Raw genomic sequence first — 19,089 nt, 5'->3', positions numbered from 1 at the left:
ATTCAAATAGCGATATAAGCGATAGATCGAGCGCAAGGGAGGAGATCCAAGTTTCTCAAGAGTTGGAGGAAGAGGAGGAGGTTGGAATTTTATGTTGGACCGTACATGTATTAGCCAGACGCTAATCAAGATGCAAACAATGTGCCCAGACTACCTGACATGGAATGGAGACAAGACCCATTGAGATTACAAGATTGGTAAGATATAGGCTGTTATTAGTTTTATGATTTGAAGCATGTCATTTAAATAAACCACCTTCTATTGCCTGGGATAAAAGAAAAGTTTTGACGAATTCATAAGTGTAGGCAAAATGAACTCAATACAACGATGATCGGGGATTGCCACGAGTTAGCTTTCGGCTAACGTCGCTACCTTCTACTGTTCATTCCACAACAGTTGGCAGCTCTGCTTTGACAAAGTCATCAGTCATCTATCCAAAAATCACAATTTTTTGCAAATCCTTGATCATAAGCAGACCAGTTGAGGAAGCAGGCATTTCCGAAGTGTTTGTAGCAGAGAACATTACTCGACAATGGCATGAAATTCATTCGCTTCATGCGAAAGAAAGATGTCCATTTACGTGCCCTGCTATCCTTTGGCCACTCATACAACTTTTCTTTGGATTGAGAACAATACATCGCCACACAATACTGTTCTATGGTGGACTTCCCTCGCAGTTCTCTGTGTGACGTAATTTCCGAAGATTTCCGAAGATTGTCGAAGAAAAGCATTTTCTTTGTCAAGGGCGTTGCTATTGATTACACAAAGAATCTGAAAGGGTTGCGTGAAAAAAAAAAAAAAAAAAACGAAAATATGCTTATAATTTTTTAGCCATTGATATTATTCAAAAACATGGTTGGCCAAACTTACTTCACATTTGGTCTTTAAGCCTGAATTATGCTCCCGCTTTGCAGTGAGGGCGCAGCGACTACACCCCACATTGCCCCTGGTGCTGCGTCACCAGTAGGTAGATGGCGATGTAGTGTAAAGCGCTTTGAGCGCCTTGAAAGGTGGAAAAAGCGCTATGCAAGTATAACACCATTTACCATTTGGTATTCGATGGTTCTCCGGCCAGGTGACGCGTTGCTCTGTAATTCAGCACCAAGCCACTAGAGGGGTGTGGCGTTACGTTTGTACGGTTTTGGGGCAAATTGTTGACTTCCTCTTGTCTAGTTTAACGGAGAAAAAAAAATAAACAATGCAAGAATGTGGATCTTCAGCTCATCAACATTGAATGAATGAATCCTACAAATGTTGAGGCGCAGGCGACGCAGAAGACTGTTTCGAGGCGGTCTGTCCAACTTTTGATGCCGCATAGAGAGTTCTAGCCTCAGATGGAAACCAGCTAGCTTTGTCTGCTAGCTTCAAATTGGCGTCGAGCACTGCGTCCAGCGTTTTGTCCGAGGTCTGCAATGCCGTCCAGCCCAATTTGTTTGCCGTGTTCTACAACCAGCCAGTGGGAAGCCATAGCAGATTCCTGGCGTCTATGGAACTTCCCAAACTGCGTTGGAAGCCTTGATGTTAACGTTATCATAAAAGCACCGAGGCACTCTCAATCAGTGATGATGTATCGTGTGTGAACTGTTGAAAATTAAACATCAAAACAACTCTTTTGGCAATAAACCTGTGCTTTATTCTTCAGATACTTGAAGTGTGACACGTAAATAAGTCACAGACTCACAGCAAACAAATGTACACAATAAATGATGAAGTGCACCAACCAAAAATATGACATGAAGTGATAAAAAGCTGGCAGTTTTTGGCCGACTGGGTCAACGCTTCGTGTGGCCACTCGATTCCAGACACACATGTCTCGGTGGTTCTTCCATTTTTTTATTCAATCGCTGACCTTGCCATTTGGCAATCTTTATGATGTCTTGACAAGACTTCAATGATACTCCCGTCGGCTTGGTCCATTTTTGCGTGTAGAAAAATAATGTTTGATTCTATTCTGCAATAGCGGTGATTTCGCGCTTAACCGGAAACAACAACCAATCACAGTCCATTTCCGCCACGTCATATGCGTCGACTTGACGCTAGGGTTTGAAAATTCAATAGGGTCATAAATCGGGTCTTCCTTGACGGCGCAGGTCTGACGCGGAAACATAACTCGGCCTTTAGAGTTAACTGACACACTATTTTGGTGGAAGAGTTTGGTAGCAACTTGTTGGTCCATTTTTTTTTTTTTTTTTTTAAAGACATTGACACCTTTTCAAAACCATATCTCAATTCTTGGCAGGAGCATATGGCGGAAAACACAGACAAGACTGCTCTTGCTCTTCTGCTCTTGCACACCTCTTTAAAATAAACTGCTGTATTTTAAGCCAAAAGAACTGTTGTGCTTGATAGAACAATATGTCTCTATGCTGCCATAGCAGATTAATGGCGCACTAAGCCTCCGAACTATTTTTAATTTGTCCGTTTTACCCTGAAAACCCCCGTTTACAGACATCGCGCAACCGCTTTTGTTTCAACCTAACCATAAAAAGAAGGGAAGTAATTTGTTATTCAAAATGTCTTTCATTTTTAGCTTAGAATCAATAATTGATGTCTAAATTTTAGTTAAAAAAAAAAAAAAAACTTAAAAAAATTATTCACTCGCATATTTTAAAATTTTAAACAAATTACGTCACAACGAAAAATTTGGCGTCTGTAAAAAAGTCTTGGATATCTACCTCATAACTATCGCTTAATTGTATTTTTTTTTTTTTTTGTTACTGTTGAATTTTCCCCGATATGTTTGATGATAATTGATCCAAACAAAAAAAAATTGAAAAATAAAGTTTAAAATGAAAAAAAAAATCTCAACCACTCCTTGTTGTCTGCGATTTTTGCATTGCAACCCTTGTTATATCACTATGTTTCACCCATAAAATTAAAAAAAAAAAAAAAATCCGGCTGTGGCCATTCACAGCTGTGTCTTGACACTCGGTGATACATGCGACATGGGAGTTTTTGGATCGAAACAAGGGAAGTACGTGATAATATCTCGTTAAAATCGTGGCGTCTTTAATTCTGCTCTCGCGTGTTCTCGCCTTCAATTAGGGATTTGCTGTTTAAAAAACAAAAAACAAACAAACAAACAAACAAAAAAAAAAGCCTTCCTGTTCAAAATTTTTGTTCCCCCAGAAAATTGAGATTTTCAGCTTTCCAACGATGTATCACAGATGCATTTCGGACAGTTTTGAAAGTTGGCCAAATTGAGGGTCTCAGAGCGGAACTTCAAGTCACCTGAGTGTTTTCCGCCATATCGATAACGTTTTGGGATGCAAAGTATCACGATATATCACCATTCTGATATTTTGTCATTACCCCTAATATTTATACTCCAAAAAAACATGTTTTCATATGTAAGGGACTTTGGTCTTTTCTATTGTAAATAAATGTGCTTCAAAGCTAAACTCAGATTAGATTCATGAAGTTATTCAAAAACACAAACTCATTGGCAGCCATTGATGGCGATAGACGTCCGATCCATTTGGACTGGACGTCTATTGCGGTCAATGACGCTGAAACAGCTAATGTACGCCGAGAGATACGTACCATTTAATAAATAGTCAAGCCTTGAAAAAGAAAATCAATATTCTTACAGCAATCATCCATCTTTTTATTGCTTACATTTGACTGAGCGGATTTCCCAGCACTCGCAAATGCAACATTTGACCTCGAATAACCACGGGCTAGCTGAGTTTAAATCAATAGTGTTGTTGTATTCTTCCGAATCAATAGGAAGCTTAAGCACTAAAAAATGCGATGAGCGCCGAAAAATTGAACGATTAAGAAAGAAATAGAAAACATATCCACGTCAAGGTTAAAATGTTGTTTGGACCAGTGTCTGTTTTCTATGTACTTTGCCAAACATTTAAATTAAAATGACAGATACTCACCCTGCATGAGCGTGTAGAAGGTGCCCGAGGCCGACAGGTTGGTAGTGACCGTCACGTCTTCCTTGGCGGCGCCCTCTGCCTGGACATGGACGGCGCTGTCAGTGTCTGAGCGGTAGCTACTCACGCGGCCTGTTGGGTGAGTGACGTTGGTCAGACGGCCGAAACTGTCGTACCTGCGCAAACAAGAAAACATGGGATTAGAAATAACAATAAATATCTTGACTTGGACAGCTTTTTTTTTTTAAACATTTAGATCCTCAAGTAAAGTATGTTTCACTCACTACATAAAAACCGATAGGTATTGAATAATAATTGAATGATAATTGGATTAGCGGCGGGGTGGCAGAATGGTTAGCACGTCCACCTCACAGTTCTGAGATCAAGGGTTCAATCCCGGGCTCCGGTCTTCATGTGTGTTCTCCCTGTGCCTGCGTGGGTTTTCTCCGGGTACTTCGGTTTCCCCCTTCATCCCAAAAATATGCCTGGTAGGCTGATCGAAAACTCTAAATTGTCCCTAGGTGTAAATGTGTGCGCACAAATGGTTGTTCGTCTCCTTGTGCCCTGTGATTGGCTGGCAACCGATTCACAATGTACCCCGCCTACTGCCTATAATTAACCGGGATTGGCTCCAGCACCCCTGTGACCCTAGTGAGGATAAGCGGCTTGGAAAATGAATGAATAATTGAATTATGTATAATTATACGTATTCATCCATAGCTGTAGCTTGTTCACAAAGGCTAGGTTCATACTACTGGTCTTAATGCACGAATCCAATTTTTTCATGTTTTTCCGACTCACACACGATGGATATATAGATTCAACATACAGTACATAGGGACTGTATTTGTTTATTATAGCAATAAATCAACAAGATGGCATTAACATTATTAACATTCTGTTAAGCGATCTGTTAGAAAGACTTGTAGTTCTTAAAAGATAAATGTTAGTACAAGTTATAGAAATTTTAAATTAAAACCCCTCTTAATGTTTTCGTTTTAATAAAATATGTAAAAATTTCAATCAAAAAATAAACTAGTAGCCCGCCATTGTTGATGTCAATAATTACTTACACAATGCTCATGGGTGCTGAAGCCTATAAAATCAGTCGCACCCAAGCGCCAGCAGAGGGCGGCAAAACTCCATAAAACACAACATGTGAGCATTTCACTGTACTGTCATTTAAATCTGAGCGGGGCATGTGCGTTAATTGCATCAAATATTTTCACGTGATTAATTTAAAAAATTAATTACCGCACATTAACGCGATAATTTTGACAGCCCTAATATATATATATATATATATATATATATATATATATATATATATATATATATATATATACAGTGCCCTCCATAATTGTTGGCACCCCTGGTTAAGATGTGTTTTTTAGCTTCTATTTTTTTTTTTTAATTCAAATAATATGGGACCTTATTGGAAAAAAAGAAAAATCCAACCTTCAATACATGTGCATTTATTCAGTGGGGAAAAAATCCCACATATAGAAATAATTATTTGACATCAAATAATGTGTGTCACAATCAGGGGTCGCGTTAACCGAATATTTTCCGTCGTTGACCGTTTTTTTAAAACGGTGACGGAAAAAACTCAAGTCCATCCGTCATTTTGACAGGTTGCAATTCACACCCCAGACCACAGGGTGGCGAGTGAGCATATTAATTAGCTATTGCCTCTCTTGATGCATGACGTCGTTGGCCTTACTCGAAAAAATGTCAAGGCAACTGAGTGTTTGCCTGGCACGGCCAGACTGTTCTCCCTGTATTTTTCAAACACTGAGAGAAAAGTCTGGGACACAGCCTCTCGAGTAGGTACAAAATCAATCGACAAATCAGATTTGTTTATTTGCGTGACGTGTTCTTCACGAGCAACGTCACTCTTGCGCGCCGAAAGTCGTCTCTGCAACAACACGGATGGCGAACGGCAGAGCCGAGAATATGCTCCAATCCGCGGTAAATTCAGTTTTAAATGAGCTTAAACACATCGACACGAGACATTGACAACAGTCTGTCTCGCGCTAGCCATGTTGAATAAACTCTGTTCTCCTCGTATGTTTACTTCCGCGCGCAAGTCCCTCGTCCTGCCCTCGTCGCTTTGCTAACGGCATGTCTGCCCGTCACTGATTGGTGCACTCCGCTGTCTGTTTGCCTCTTGTTAAGCTTGTTCGGACAGAATATTAATAAAAAATGAATGAAAACTAAATACTATTGAATATGTCATTATTATCATTTTAAAAATGTAAGTGACGGGTAAAAATAGATTATGACCGGATTTTTATGACACTGTCAGTCAAAATGACAGACAACGAAAAAGTCTAGCGCAACCTCTGGTCACAATTATTAGCACCCCTGGTGTTAATACTTTGTACAACCCCCTTTTGCCAACAAAACAAGGTCTGGGGACTGAGATGAGATGAGATTAAGATTAGATTAAAAACATTCCTATTCAACAAAGTTTATGGTCAGGCTAGTTGAAGTCGGAGTAGACTCAAAGTTTAGTCTAAGATGCACTAGAAGCTATAAAGCTGGGGGAAGTACAGCCACTGAGTTCGATCTCCTTTTTCTCACTCTACCTACCACTTTATTTCTATTTTCCAATGTTAATATCTAGTTGTCTAGTCTCTTCATCACTAGTCATCCGGTGTCCCCTTTCCTATTTTTCAGCTGCAGCCTCCTGACTGTCCAGACCCTTGGCTGGATGGACGTCCTTGTTGCTACCCCCGTCTCATCTGCCTAGATGGACCTCTTCTTGTTTCTTTACTCCACTGCATCTTTACGGACTGTAACTTCACCTGCTAATTCCCATTAGCAGTCCTGGGGCTTCCTGTCAATCCGTCCTGGGAGTGGATCTCTCCTGACTGTGGTACTCCCCAAGTTTTCTCACTTTCTCCCAAAGACTCTGGAGTTTTTGGAGTTTTTCCGTGCCGATATGGAGGGTCTAAGGATGGGGGGTACCCAGGACTTGAATTTATTTATTCATCTTTGTTGCTTCATTTGCTGTTTCTGATTGTGTATCATATTGCCTTTAAGGCAACGTTGTTGTGATCCAGGGCTCTACAAATAAAATTGAATTGAATTGAATTGAATAGATGGCCATGGGAGGAGCTTGATTTTCTGTCTGAGGAACCATTTCTGTGTAGATTTTGCCATATGTTTAGGGTCATTGTCTTGCCGAAAGACCCAGTGACGACCCATCTTCAGCTTTCGGGCAGAGGGCAACAGATTTTGATTTCAAATGTCCTGGTATTTCAAAGCAATTATGATGCCATGCACCCTAACAAGGTTCCTGGGCCTTTGGAAGAGAACCAGCCCCACAGCATCACTGACCCACCCCCAGACTTCACAATGGGTATGAGGTGCATCTTTCGTGGCACGCCAGACCCACTTAGAGTGTTTGGTGCCAAAAAGCTCAATCTTGGTCTCATCTGACCAAAGCACACGGTCCCATCATGAATACTTTGAAATACCAGGACATTTTAAATCAAAATTTGTTGCCCTCTGCCCGAAGGCTGAAGATGGGTCGTCACTGGGTCTTTCAGCAAGACAATGACCCTAAACATATGGCTAAATCTACATAGAAATGGTTCACCAGAAACAAAATCAAGCTCCTCCCATGGCGATCTCAGTCCCCAGACCTTGTTTTGTTGGCAAAAGGGGGTTGTACAAAGTATTAATACCAGGGGTGCTAATAATTGTGACACACATTATTTGATGTCAAATAATTATTTCTTTATGTGGGATTTTTCCCCACTGAATAAATGCACTGATTGAAGGTTGGATTGTTCTCTTTTTTTTCATTAAGGTCCCATATTATTTGAATTAAATTAAAAAATAAATTAAAAAAAATATTAGAAGCTAAAAAACACATTTTAACCAGGGGTGCCAATAATTATGGAGGGCACTGTATATATCACTCTTCCATCACCTTCCCCCATCTCCCCCTGATAGAGTGGGTGTGTATACATGCTGTATATAAATATATATACACACATATACTGTATATGGCGGATAATAGAGACAAGGCTGAAAAAGCAGTTTCTGCTCTTGCAACCCGCTTTAAAGTAAAAACTGCTGTATTTTAGGTCAAAAGAACTGTTGTGTTTGATAGAACAATATGTCTATATGCTGCCATAGCAGTTTCATTGTGCATTAAGCCCCTGAGCTATTTCGTCCATTTTACCCTGGAGACCCCCGTTTACAGACACCATGCAACCGCTTTTGTTTCAACCCAGCCATAAAAAGAAGGTAAGTAATTAAATTTATCATTCGAAATGTCCATCATTTGTAGCTTAGAATCATTAATTGATGTCTAATATTTTGTTTTAAAAAAAAACCAAAAGTTTTTAACAAAATTATTCACTTATATATTTTAAACTTTAAACAAATTACATCACAATGAAAAAATAGTGTCTGTAAAGAGGTCACGGATATCTACCTCATAACTATTGCTAAATTATTTTTTTGTTACTGTCGCATTTTCCCCGATATTTTAGGTGATAAATAAGAGAACCAAACAAAGAAAAATCGAGAGAGAAAAAAAAACTTTCTAAGGGGAAAATCTCGACCACTTGTTATATTTCTGTGTTTCACCCATAAAATCCCCCAAAAGTCCGGGTGTGGCCATTCACAGCTGTGTCTTGACATGGTTTTTGGATCGAAACAAATTAAGTAAGCGATAATATCTCGTTAAAATCATGGCGTCTATAATTATGCTATCTAATGCTCTCACCAATAATGTTGTTATTAATTGATGTATTCATTCATATATTATTTATATATTACATATACAGTATGTATATATGTTTATATATAAAAGTTATATAAAAAAAAAAAAAATAATGAATATTTAAAACATTGATATAATAATAATAAGGGTGTTTTTGAAATGACCAAAAATAGTCATTTTCTCTGTAAAGGCTTCAAAGAATCGATAGCTGTTATAAGTCAAATTTTTATTTTATTTTATTTTATGTAAAAAAATTTTTTTTAAAAATGATTCATTGAGGCATTTCTTTTGTAAAATACTCTACATGTTAAAATCTTTGTCATTGGGATTGCTTTTCTCTTTAGCACAGGACTTCTTTTTCCTGCTTTCTTTCAGAAAGAAAGCTGACCAATACGCGGGGTCTGAAAGGCAAATTGTTGTTGGATTATCTTTAAATACCCGTATTTATACCCGTACCTGTATTTATCAATTAAACCTGAGCAGGTCAGGCAAGTGGAAAAACTAAGCGCCTGCGTCCGAGATATAAATACCTGGATGAGCACTAACTATCTTCTACTACTGTAAGTGTAGCCTCCAGCACCACAGTTAAAAACCTAGGAGTTTTATTTGACCCTGACTTATCGTTAAAAGCACACATTAAACAAACCTGTAGAACGGCTTTCTTTCACCTGCGCAACATCGCCAAAATTAGAAATATTTTATCTAAAAGCGATGCAGAAAAATTAATTCACGCGTTCGTTACATCGAGATTGGATTACTGTAACTCCCTACTTGCAGCTTGTCCTAAAAGTTCTCTAAAAGGTCTTCAGCTAGTCCAAAACGCAGCAGCAAGACTTTTAACAGGAACCAATAGAAGAGAGCACATCACCCCTGTGCTCCAGGCACTTCACTGGCTTCCAGTCGAGTTTAGAATTAAATTTAAAATACTCCTTCTTACATTTAAGACCATTAATGGGTTGGGGCCGTCTTATCTCACCGATGCTCTGGTTCCATACCGCCCCAACAGAACACTCCGATCTCAGAATGCAGGTCTACTGGTAGTTCCCAGGGTTTATAAAAGTACTGTCGGAGCTAGAGCCTTTAGCCACCAAGCCCCTGTTTTATGGAATCAGCTTCCAGCTAGTATTAAAGAAGCCGAGACAGTCTGCACATTTAAGATTAGATTAAAAACGTTCCTATTCGACAAAGCTTATGGTTAGGCTAGTTGAAGTCGGAGTAGACTCACAGTTTAGTCTAAGCTGCACTAGAAGCTATAATGCTGGGGGAAGTACAGCCGCTGAGTTCTATCTCCTTTTCTTACTCTACCTACCACTTGTCTTACTTTATTTCTATTTTCCCACTTGTCTTACTTTATTTCTATTTTCCAATGTTAATATCTAGTTGTCTAGTCTCTTCATCACGAGTCACCTGGTCTCCCCTCTCCCCCCTCCCCTCTGGGGAGGGGCTATTTTTCAGCTGCAGCCTCCTGACTGTCCGGACCCCTGGCTGGATAGACGTCCTCGCTGCTACCCCTGTCTCATCTGACTAGAGGGACCTCTTCTTGCTCCTTTACTCCACTGTATTTATACGGACTGTAACTTCGCTTGCTAATTCCCATTAGCAGTTCTGGGGTTCCTGTCTATCCGTCCTGGGAGTGGATCTCTCCTGACTGTGGTACTCCCCGAGGTTTCTCATTTTTCTCCCAATTGACTCTGAAGTTTTTGGAGTTTTTCCTTGCCAGCATGGAGGGTCTTAAGGATAGGGGATACCCAGGACTTGAACTGTATCTATTCATCTTTGTTGCTTCATTTCTAATTATGTATCATATTGCCTCTGTAAAGCCCTTTGAGACTTCTGTTGTGATTGAGGGCTATACAAATAAAATTGAATTGAATTGAATTGAAATACCCGCTACTTTTTGAGCAGAATTCTAGCTTTGTATAGGCTAATGTTCCTATTGTTAAAAGCACAAAAGTGTGTAATAAACAACTAGCACATTTATATATTGCATTTTTTTTCTTACTGTACCGAAAATGAACCGAACCGTGACTTCAAAACCGAGGTACGTACCGAACCGAGATTTTTGTGTACCGTTACACCCCTACATATGATACATGTTTTTGGGAGGTTATTTTGAGATTTAGAGGGTTTTTAGGGGTACTTACATGGTTACTCCCGACTTATGTGGAAATTTGGGTTACGTCGCCAGTGTAGGAACGGAACTTGTTCGTAACCTTGGGACTACCTGTAGTTGCACTTCTGCCACCCAGAACAGTCACGACAGTCAAAGAATATTAGGGTGAGCTTTGTTAAACTTTTTAGTATGTTAGCCACAGAGTGATCATATGTACTGAACCCTCCCAAAATGTGGGCCTAGTGCCTCCCTAAAATTGCTGGTACAAAGCACTCATCTACAAACTGTCAAAGAAGAGATGAAGAACGCCCTGCCACAATTCCACCCAAGTGCTTTTTACTGCTCGACACGCGAGCGTCGCATCACCTCATCTCATTAAGCAGCGTGGAGGAACAACCTGGCCGGCCCACCTCCACCTGAAAAGCAGCGTTTATGACACGCGGCCACGCGACGGGGCCAGATTGTTTCATCTGGCTCCTGACGGCCCATCAGCGGCGAACAATTTGAAAGCTGTCACCGCATCACTGTTCCAGAATGCGGTCGACGCCAGCGCTGCATTACACCGGGATGAAGAGCGATCACGCGTGCTGAATAGCGATTGAAAACGAGATCTCTTTGCATGTTGCCTCCTGCCACACTAAAGCCTTTAATAAATGAGGCTGGCGGGCGGGCTCTGCTTTATTTCCTCAGCACTGCCATCTCAAATATCCAATATGGACAGGAAAGAGCGGGAGAGGAATCATCTCCCGGAGATAAAAGTAATCCGAGCCCAGCCGCACTACGGGAGCAGTTTAGTCTTCCGCTTCCGAAGAGGCTAAATGCTAATGACCAGAAATTACCCGATGTTTCAATATGGACTGAGAATTGTTGTTTTGGTTAGCTAAAATACTGGATGATAAAGTTTGAGTGCCATTGACGGCGTTAGACGTCCAATCTATTTTGAGTTGTAGAGGCTAGCAGCGAATGATTGCTAACAAACAAAGCTCAAGATGTTGAATTTTAGATTAGTTTTACTGTTCTTTACATGGAAACTAAGAGGCTACCTGCAATTGAAAAATGACCTTTATGTTTGTTTCAAGTAGCAATTTTTAGGAGAAGTTTTACTTTTTTTTACTTTGGCTAATTATATGTTTTTTCTTTTTGAAATTGGAGCCTCAAATTGCCCCGAAATTAACAGAAAGTAACTCGATATCAAGAGAAAGTGACCCCAGAAATGCCCCAAGATCAACAGGAAGTGACCTGAAATGCCCTAAAACCAACATGAAGTGACCCCAAAAGCCTCCCAACACATTTAGCTTTTTATACTAATTTTTAGGGCTGTCATAATTATCGCGTTAACAGGCGGTAATTTAAAAAAAAAATTTTTTTTTTATTAATCACATTAAAATATTTGACGCATTTAACGCACATGCCCCGCTCAAACAGATTAAAATGACAGCACAGTGTAATGTCCACTTGTTACTTGTGGTTTTTGGTGTTTTGTTGCCCTCTTCTGGCGCTTGGGTGCGACAGATTTTATGGGTTTCAGCACCATGAGCATCGTGTAATTATAGACATCAACAAGGGCGAGCTACTAGTTTATTTTTTGATTGAAAACTTTACAAATTTTATTAAAATGAAAACATTGAGGGGTTTTAATATGAAATTTCTATAACTTGTAATAACATTTAAAAGAACTACAAGTCTTTTTATCAATGGATCGCTTTAACAGAATGTTAATCATGTAGATGCCATCTTGTTGATTTATTGTTAGAATAAACAAATACAGTACCTATTTACCATATGTTAAATGTATATATCCGTCTTGTGTCTTATCTTTCCATTCCAACAATAATTGACAGAAAAATATGGCATATTTTATGGATGGCTTGCATTGTGATTAATTATGACTAATTCATTTTTAAGCTGTAATCAACTCGATTAAAAATTTTAATCGTTTGACAGCCCTACTAATTTCATCTTTGATTTTATCATTATGCTATTGCAGTTGTTCTTTACCTTGCTAAAGGTACCGAACCCCACGGGTTTCACTGGTGCATTCACCGAACCGTTCGGAATTCCATAATAAAGCCATTCTTTTACGAATTCAAAAGTGGGCAAGCTAACATCTAAGTGAATTCCTGTTGAAATTTCTTCCAGATTTCAAATTTACCACCAATAATATCTTGCCTTTTGTTGTTGTTGTTTTTCACGTTGGGAAATGAAACTCATTTCATTCCACACTAGTTTTCTTGTCTACATTCTAATTTTATTGCTGTCAAAATTATCGCGTTAACAGTTTCTTTTTTGTTTCTTTTTTTTGATTTTGTTTTTAATTATCTACGCAGTTCACATTGTCTGCATGTCTATTATACCTTCCACTAAGCCAGTGCTTCTCAATTATTTACTGTTACGCACCCCCAAGGAAGACATAAATGTTTCGCACCCCCACCCCCCCAACTCTCTGCCGCCACTGTAAATAGTATCATTTGTCTATAATATTACTATTATAAGTACGCCTCAGCCTAACATTGTGTCCTTTTTTTCTATTGAAGAAAAAAAGTAACATAGATCAACTTATAATAAAGTATAACTTTATTAACATTGTTTTGCTTGTAACAGAAAAGACTTAACGCGCATCAATTTGCCTGAAGTAAAAAAAAAAAATAAAAAAAAAAGTCACATCCAAACTGTAAAAATACACTCAAGGTACATTTTTGACCATTTTATACTGAAAAATAAAATGTAATAAAATCCGTAAATAATAACAAATTCAAATTGATTAGAAACATTTACTCTTCAGGAAAACATGCCCAAAAATTTGACCGAAAAAAACAACTGAATAGAAGGGGGGAAAAGTGTCTTCGGACAGAAGGAAAGTTTTTATTTTCGCTGATTCACCACAGTGCTCACTGGTTTACTGATATAACACTGACAAAGCGGGACGATTGTGACAATTGTGGCAATATTCGGCACGTTTTCGCTGAAAAACAATCAAGCGGCTTATCAATGAGATTGAGGTCTAATGTCTTTAAGTGGCGTCTTAACTAATTTGGCTTCAGACTCTCCGCTATAATCATTTTTAGACTCAGTAAACAGTGGTCTTTCCTCATTTCCCACTATATTAAAAGTCACAGCCAAAAGGCAAACGGCCCGAAAAAAGCGCATTCTCGGCGGCCGAGGGAGAACCATAGGTGAGGGCGGTGGTCATGACGATCCCAAGCCGAAAACGGCACTTCTCGGCCGGACACGTGAGAAACGGAGAAGACAGTGGGTCGCTGCGTGAGTCCAGCTCTGCATGAGTCTCTTCCGTGTGCTCTTGCTTATTTCAAAAATACTGCACGCACTTTGAAAATGAGAGCGCCACTGCCACCCACACACTTTATTCTAGTACGGCAAAAAAAAAAAAAAAAAAAAAAAAAAAAAAGCATGTTCCCCGAGGTTACTCGCGCCACCCCTGGCATCGCTCTGCGCCCCCCTGGGGGGGCGCGCCCCACCATTTGAGAAGTACTGCACTAAGCAAACCGATCTCTCCTCCCATTAGATAGAGGGCTAGCAGTTGAAAGAAATGGAATAAAGCCTGTAAATTGAGGGTAAACCAGTCCAAAACCTGGTCTAAAATGCCACTTTGCCTAGATTTTGTCAGCGTACAAAATAGGCCTCTGCGTTTCTTAACCTTGACTGAACCCCTGAGGCTTACTCACCGAACCCCTGGGGTTCAATCGAACCCTGGTTCAGAACCACTGTGCTTGTGTCCTTTTTGGGAATAATAATAAACTTTAAATTTATAATGTTAACAATTATTTTTACATTAATTTTATTATTATTCATTATACATTCCCTGGCAAAAGTCTTGTCGCTTATCCATTTTGTAGAAACAATTGCTAATAACCTGACTTTTAATTATTCAATTGGTTTCAGAAATGGCTCATATGAAAGCTAAGACCCAGCCAAATTATGTTGAATGTTCAAAAATAAATTTTGTTTCACTGAAAAAAGATTTATCATTTAATGAAGACATTAAGGTCAAATTTTGGCAAGACAAGTTTTGTCTCCTATAGAAAGTAGTGTGAAAATTGAACAAAAAATGTACTTCGGATACAAAAATATGTTACATAAGCGAATTAAGTAGTGGTGCTGTGAGATCCAAATTTTGTATGACTTCCATGGGCTTAAAGGACTGCATCCATGCGGTTCGGCAAGAATTCATACAATTTATTGATGAAGTCATTAGGAACAACAAAGAAAGCAGTCTTGCATGCCTCCCAGAGTTCATCAACATTCTTGGGTTTCGTCTTCCATGCTTCCTCTTTCATTATGTTCCTGTCTGGTGACTGGGCTGGCCAGTCCTGGAAGATCTTGATCTTCTTTGCCTTGAGGAACTTTGAGGTAGAGATTGAAGTATGCGATGGAGCACCATCCTGCTGCAGAATTTGTCCCTTTTTATGGTTAGGAATGTAAGAGTCAGCTGAGATTTGTAGATATTTCTGACTATTGATGTTGCCTTCCACCCTGCAAATCTCTCACATACACCCATACTGGATGTCACCCAGGCCATGATTTTGCCACCACCAAACTTCAATGTTTTCTGAGTGAATCTCAGATCCATGCGGGCTCCAGTAGGTGTCCCGGATTATTTGTGGTGACTGTGGTGTAATTTAATGGAAGATTTATCAGAAAAATCCACCTTTTGCCACATAACAGTGTAGTTGCTGTGAGATCCAAATTTAATTTTCTTTATGACTTCCATGGGCTCCAGCAAGGATTCATAAAATGTATTGATGAAGTCATTATTAACAACAAAGAAAGCAGTCTTGCATGCCTCCCAGAGTTCATCGACATTCTTGGGTTTCATCTTCCATGCTTTCTCTTTCATCCTACCCCAGACATGCTCAATGATGTTCATGTCTGGTAACTGGGCTGGCCAGTCCTGGAGGATCTTGATCTTCTTTGCCTTGAGGAACTTTGAGGTAGAGATTGAAGTATGCGATGGAGCACCATCCTGCTGCAGAATTTGTCCCTTTTTATGGTTAGGAATGTAAGAGTCAGCTGAGATTTGTTGATATTTCTGAATATTTATGTTGCCTTCCCCCCTCTAGATCTCTCGCACACCCCCATACTGGATGTAACCCCAGACCATGATTTTGGTAATGATGTAACCACCAAACTTCAATGTTTTCTGAGTGAATCTCGGGTCCATGTGGGCTCCAGTGGGTCTCATGCAATATTTTTGGCGACTGTGGTGTAATTCAATGGAAGATTCATCTGAAAAATCCACGTTTTGCCTTTTTTCCAGCATCCATCCTTTTGACAGGCTGTGGGCCTTGGCAAATGCCACACGGTTTTTTTAAATTATCTGCACCCTGAGAGATAAATTGTCTGAAATATCAACAAATCTTAGCTGCCCCTTACATTCCTAACCATAAAAAGGGACAAATTCTGCAGCAGGATGGTGCTCCATCAGATACTTCATTCTCTACCTCAAAGTTCCTCAAGGCAAAGAAGATCAAGATCCTCATGGACTGGCCAGCCCAGTCACCAGACATGAACATCATTGAGCATGTCTGGGGTAGGATGAAAGAGGAAGCATGGAAGACGAAACCCAAGAATGTTGATGAACTCTGGGAGGCATGCAAGACTACTTTCTTTGATGTTCCTGATGACTTCATCAACAAATTGTATGAATCCTTGCCGAAGCCCATGGAAGTCATACAAAATATTAAATTTGGATCTCACAGCACCACTACTTAATTCGCTTATGTTATGTAACATGTTTTTGTATTTGAAGTACATTTTTTGTTCAATTTTCGCACTATTTTCTGTAGGGGACAAAACTTTTGTCTTGCCAAAATTTGACCGTAGTGTCTTAATTAAGTGATAAATCTTTTTTTAGTGAAACAATATATTTTTGTACATTCAACATCATTTGGGAGGGTCTTAGCTTTAACTTGAGCCATTTCTGAAACCAATTGAATAATTAAAAGTCAGGTTATTAGCAATTGTTTCCAAAAAATGGATACGCGACAAGACTTTTGTCGGGGACTGTACATACATTATGGGGCAATAGCAAAATATAACGCACAGACAGTAAGGAAACTAACTTTATTCAGATTACTGGTTTGTAAAAATGACACGTTAGATAACTCGTTACTGAAAGAAATTACTCAGATTACAGTAACGTGTTAGTGACAACTCTGATGAGCAATGCCGATGAGTCAAATAATTTTGGCTAGGTGGTGTGCCGAAGAAACACCATTGAAAAAAAAGGAATATATGGTTGCTTTTTGCATTTATGCAGAGCTATCATCAACAATGTCATTTGGAAGGTTGTTGATCTAAAATTTCCTTAAAAAGTTTCCTTAAATTCAGTGGTAATCTGCCAAAGTTACTGTTTGGTCAATGTCAAAACAGTTCATTTTTAGAGATGATATGGTTTGTCTATCACTGGCACCCAGTAAGTGAAATGGCAGATTTTATTTTGCAAACTCCAAACTGCCTCCTCGGAACGCAGCTGTCTTTTGGCTCTCTTCCTGTGGTCAGGGATGGCGGGGTGGGGGGTTCCAATCGCCTTCCCCTCGGATGCCCACGAGTCCCTTCGTATTGCATCACATCTGTGTCACACGCCAGCTTTGTGACCTTTCGCGCAGGAACGGAGTGGGGTGGGGGGTGTCCCCAATAATAATAGACTGGACATTGCGCCTTGCCGTCCTCCCAGCGTAGCCTCTAATCGCTAAAGCGAATGCCACGCAGAGCCTGGAATGTCAAGATGCGTCTGAGTGAAGACTGGTAATAATAACAGGAGGCCAACAGTCATGTGACTGCCTCAGCTGTATGCCAAACAGTGGACTTTCAAATACTGATTGTTGTTTATGGCTCTAGTCCGCCTACGCGCTGTATGAAAGGCCACGGAAGATTTTTCTTCAATTGTCTGCACCATGAAACTGAATATTGTTGCCATCAACTAGGGCTAACACAATCGAGTATTTCTACATCTGCTTGACCATATACTTCATAAGTATATTACCGGGTCACACCTTCAGACACTGCGCCACGCCTTGAAGTAGGGGGCCTTCCCACACCCAGCATCAGTTATTCTCAACACATGCACGCAGCGATCTAACGCCAGATTTAGGTTGAAAAAGTATGAAAGCTGTACCGCATACAAACAAGACGGATTGTCTCAGGAGTGATTTGCTCGAGGACTCAGGGTAATTATTATATTTTTCATACCATGCATGCATTTTGAAACGTTGTGAGAAAAATCAATGGGAAAAAACAGCTGCTACAGCAGTGGCGTTATGATTCACAATATTTACCTAATATAAATGCTAACTGCCAGTCTTTTTTTTGTTTTGTTTTGCTTTTAACCTAGAATCGAGACGGTTTTACGTCCATGTCTATAAAGAATTCTGGTATTTAAGCATTTATTCAGAAGAATTTTCAACGTAAAAAGCTTTTTGTGGTGATAAGGCAGCGCCACATTGACTTAAAGACAAGCAGCACATTCAACATATTTACATAAAATAAATGCTAACTGCCCGTTTTTTTTTTTTTTTTTTTGCTTTTAACCAAGAATCGAGACTGTTTTACGTCCATGTCTATAAAGAATTCTGGTATTTAAGCATTTATTCAGAAGAATTTTCAACGTAAAAAGCTTTTTGTGGTGATAAGGTGGCGCCACAGTGACTTAAAGACGAGCAGCACCTTCAACATATTTACATAAAATTAATGCTAACTGCCCATTTATTTTTTTTTTTTTTTTTGCTTTTAACCAAGAATCGAGACTGTTTTACGTCCATATCTATAAAGAATTCAGCGATTTACGAAATTATTCACAAGAATTTTCAACGTGAAAAGCTCTTTGTGGTGATAAGGCGGCGCCACGGTGACTTAAAGACTAGTAGCACATTCAACATATTTGCATAAAATAAATGATAACTGCCCGTTTTTTTGTGTGTTTTTTCTCTTGCTTTTAACCAAGAATTGAGACTGTTTTACATCCATATCTATAAAGAATTTGGGGATTTAAGCATTTATTCACACTAATTTTCAACCTAAAAAGCTCTTTGTAGGGATGAGGCTGAGCCACATTGGCTTAAAGGATAGCAGCACATTCGACATATTTACATTAAAAAAATGCTAACTGCCCGTTTTTTATTTTATTTTATTTTATTTTAACCAAGAATCGAGACTGTTTTACGTCCATATCTATAAAGAATTCAGCGATTTACGAAATTATTCACAAGAATGCTCTTTGTGGTGATAAGGTGGCGCCACAGTGGCTTAAAGACTAGCAGGACATTCAACATATTTACGGAAAATAAATGCTAACTGCCCGTTTTTTTTTTTTTTTTTTTTTGCTTTTAACC

The 19,089-nt window shown here is 39.3% G+C and overlaps 1 protein-coding gene across 7 annotated transcripts in view; it reads right to left on the bottom strand.

Moving 5' to 3' along the window:
* The window catches only part of LOC130911193 (teneurin-4-like), a 599,534-nt gene that overhangs the window by 80,678 nt on the left and 499,767 nt on the right, over nucleotides 1-19,089 (bottom strand). For all 7 annotated transcript variants that reach the window (XM_057828990.1, XM_057828991.1, XM_057828993.1 and 4 more), the window contains one exon: nucleotides 3,888-4,060. In XM_057828990.1, coding sequence (XP_057684973.1) covers nucleotides 3,888-4,060 — 173 coding nt within the window. The remainder of the gene's footprint in view (nucleotides 1-3,887; nucleotides 4,061-19,089) is intronic.

Source organism: Corythoichthys intestinalis, unplaced genomic scaffold (genome assembly GCF_030265065.1).
Source record: "Corythoichthys intestinalis isolate RoL2023-P3 unplaced genomic scaffold, ASM3026506v1 HiC_scaffold_23, whole genome shotgun sequence".
Lineage (NCBI taxonomy): Eukaryota > Metazoa > Chordata > Actinopteri > Syngnathiformes > Syngnathidae > Corythoichthys > Corythoichthys intestinalis.
This window is presented reverse-complemented; position numbering and strand designations above follow the sequence as displayed.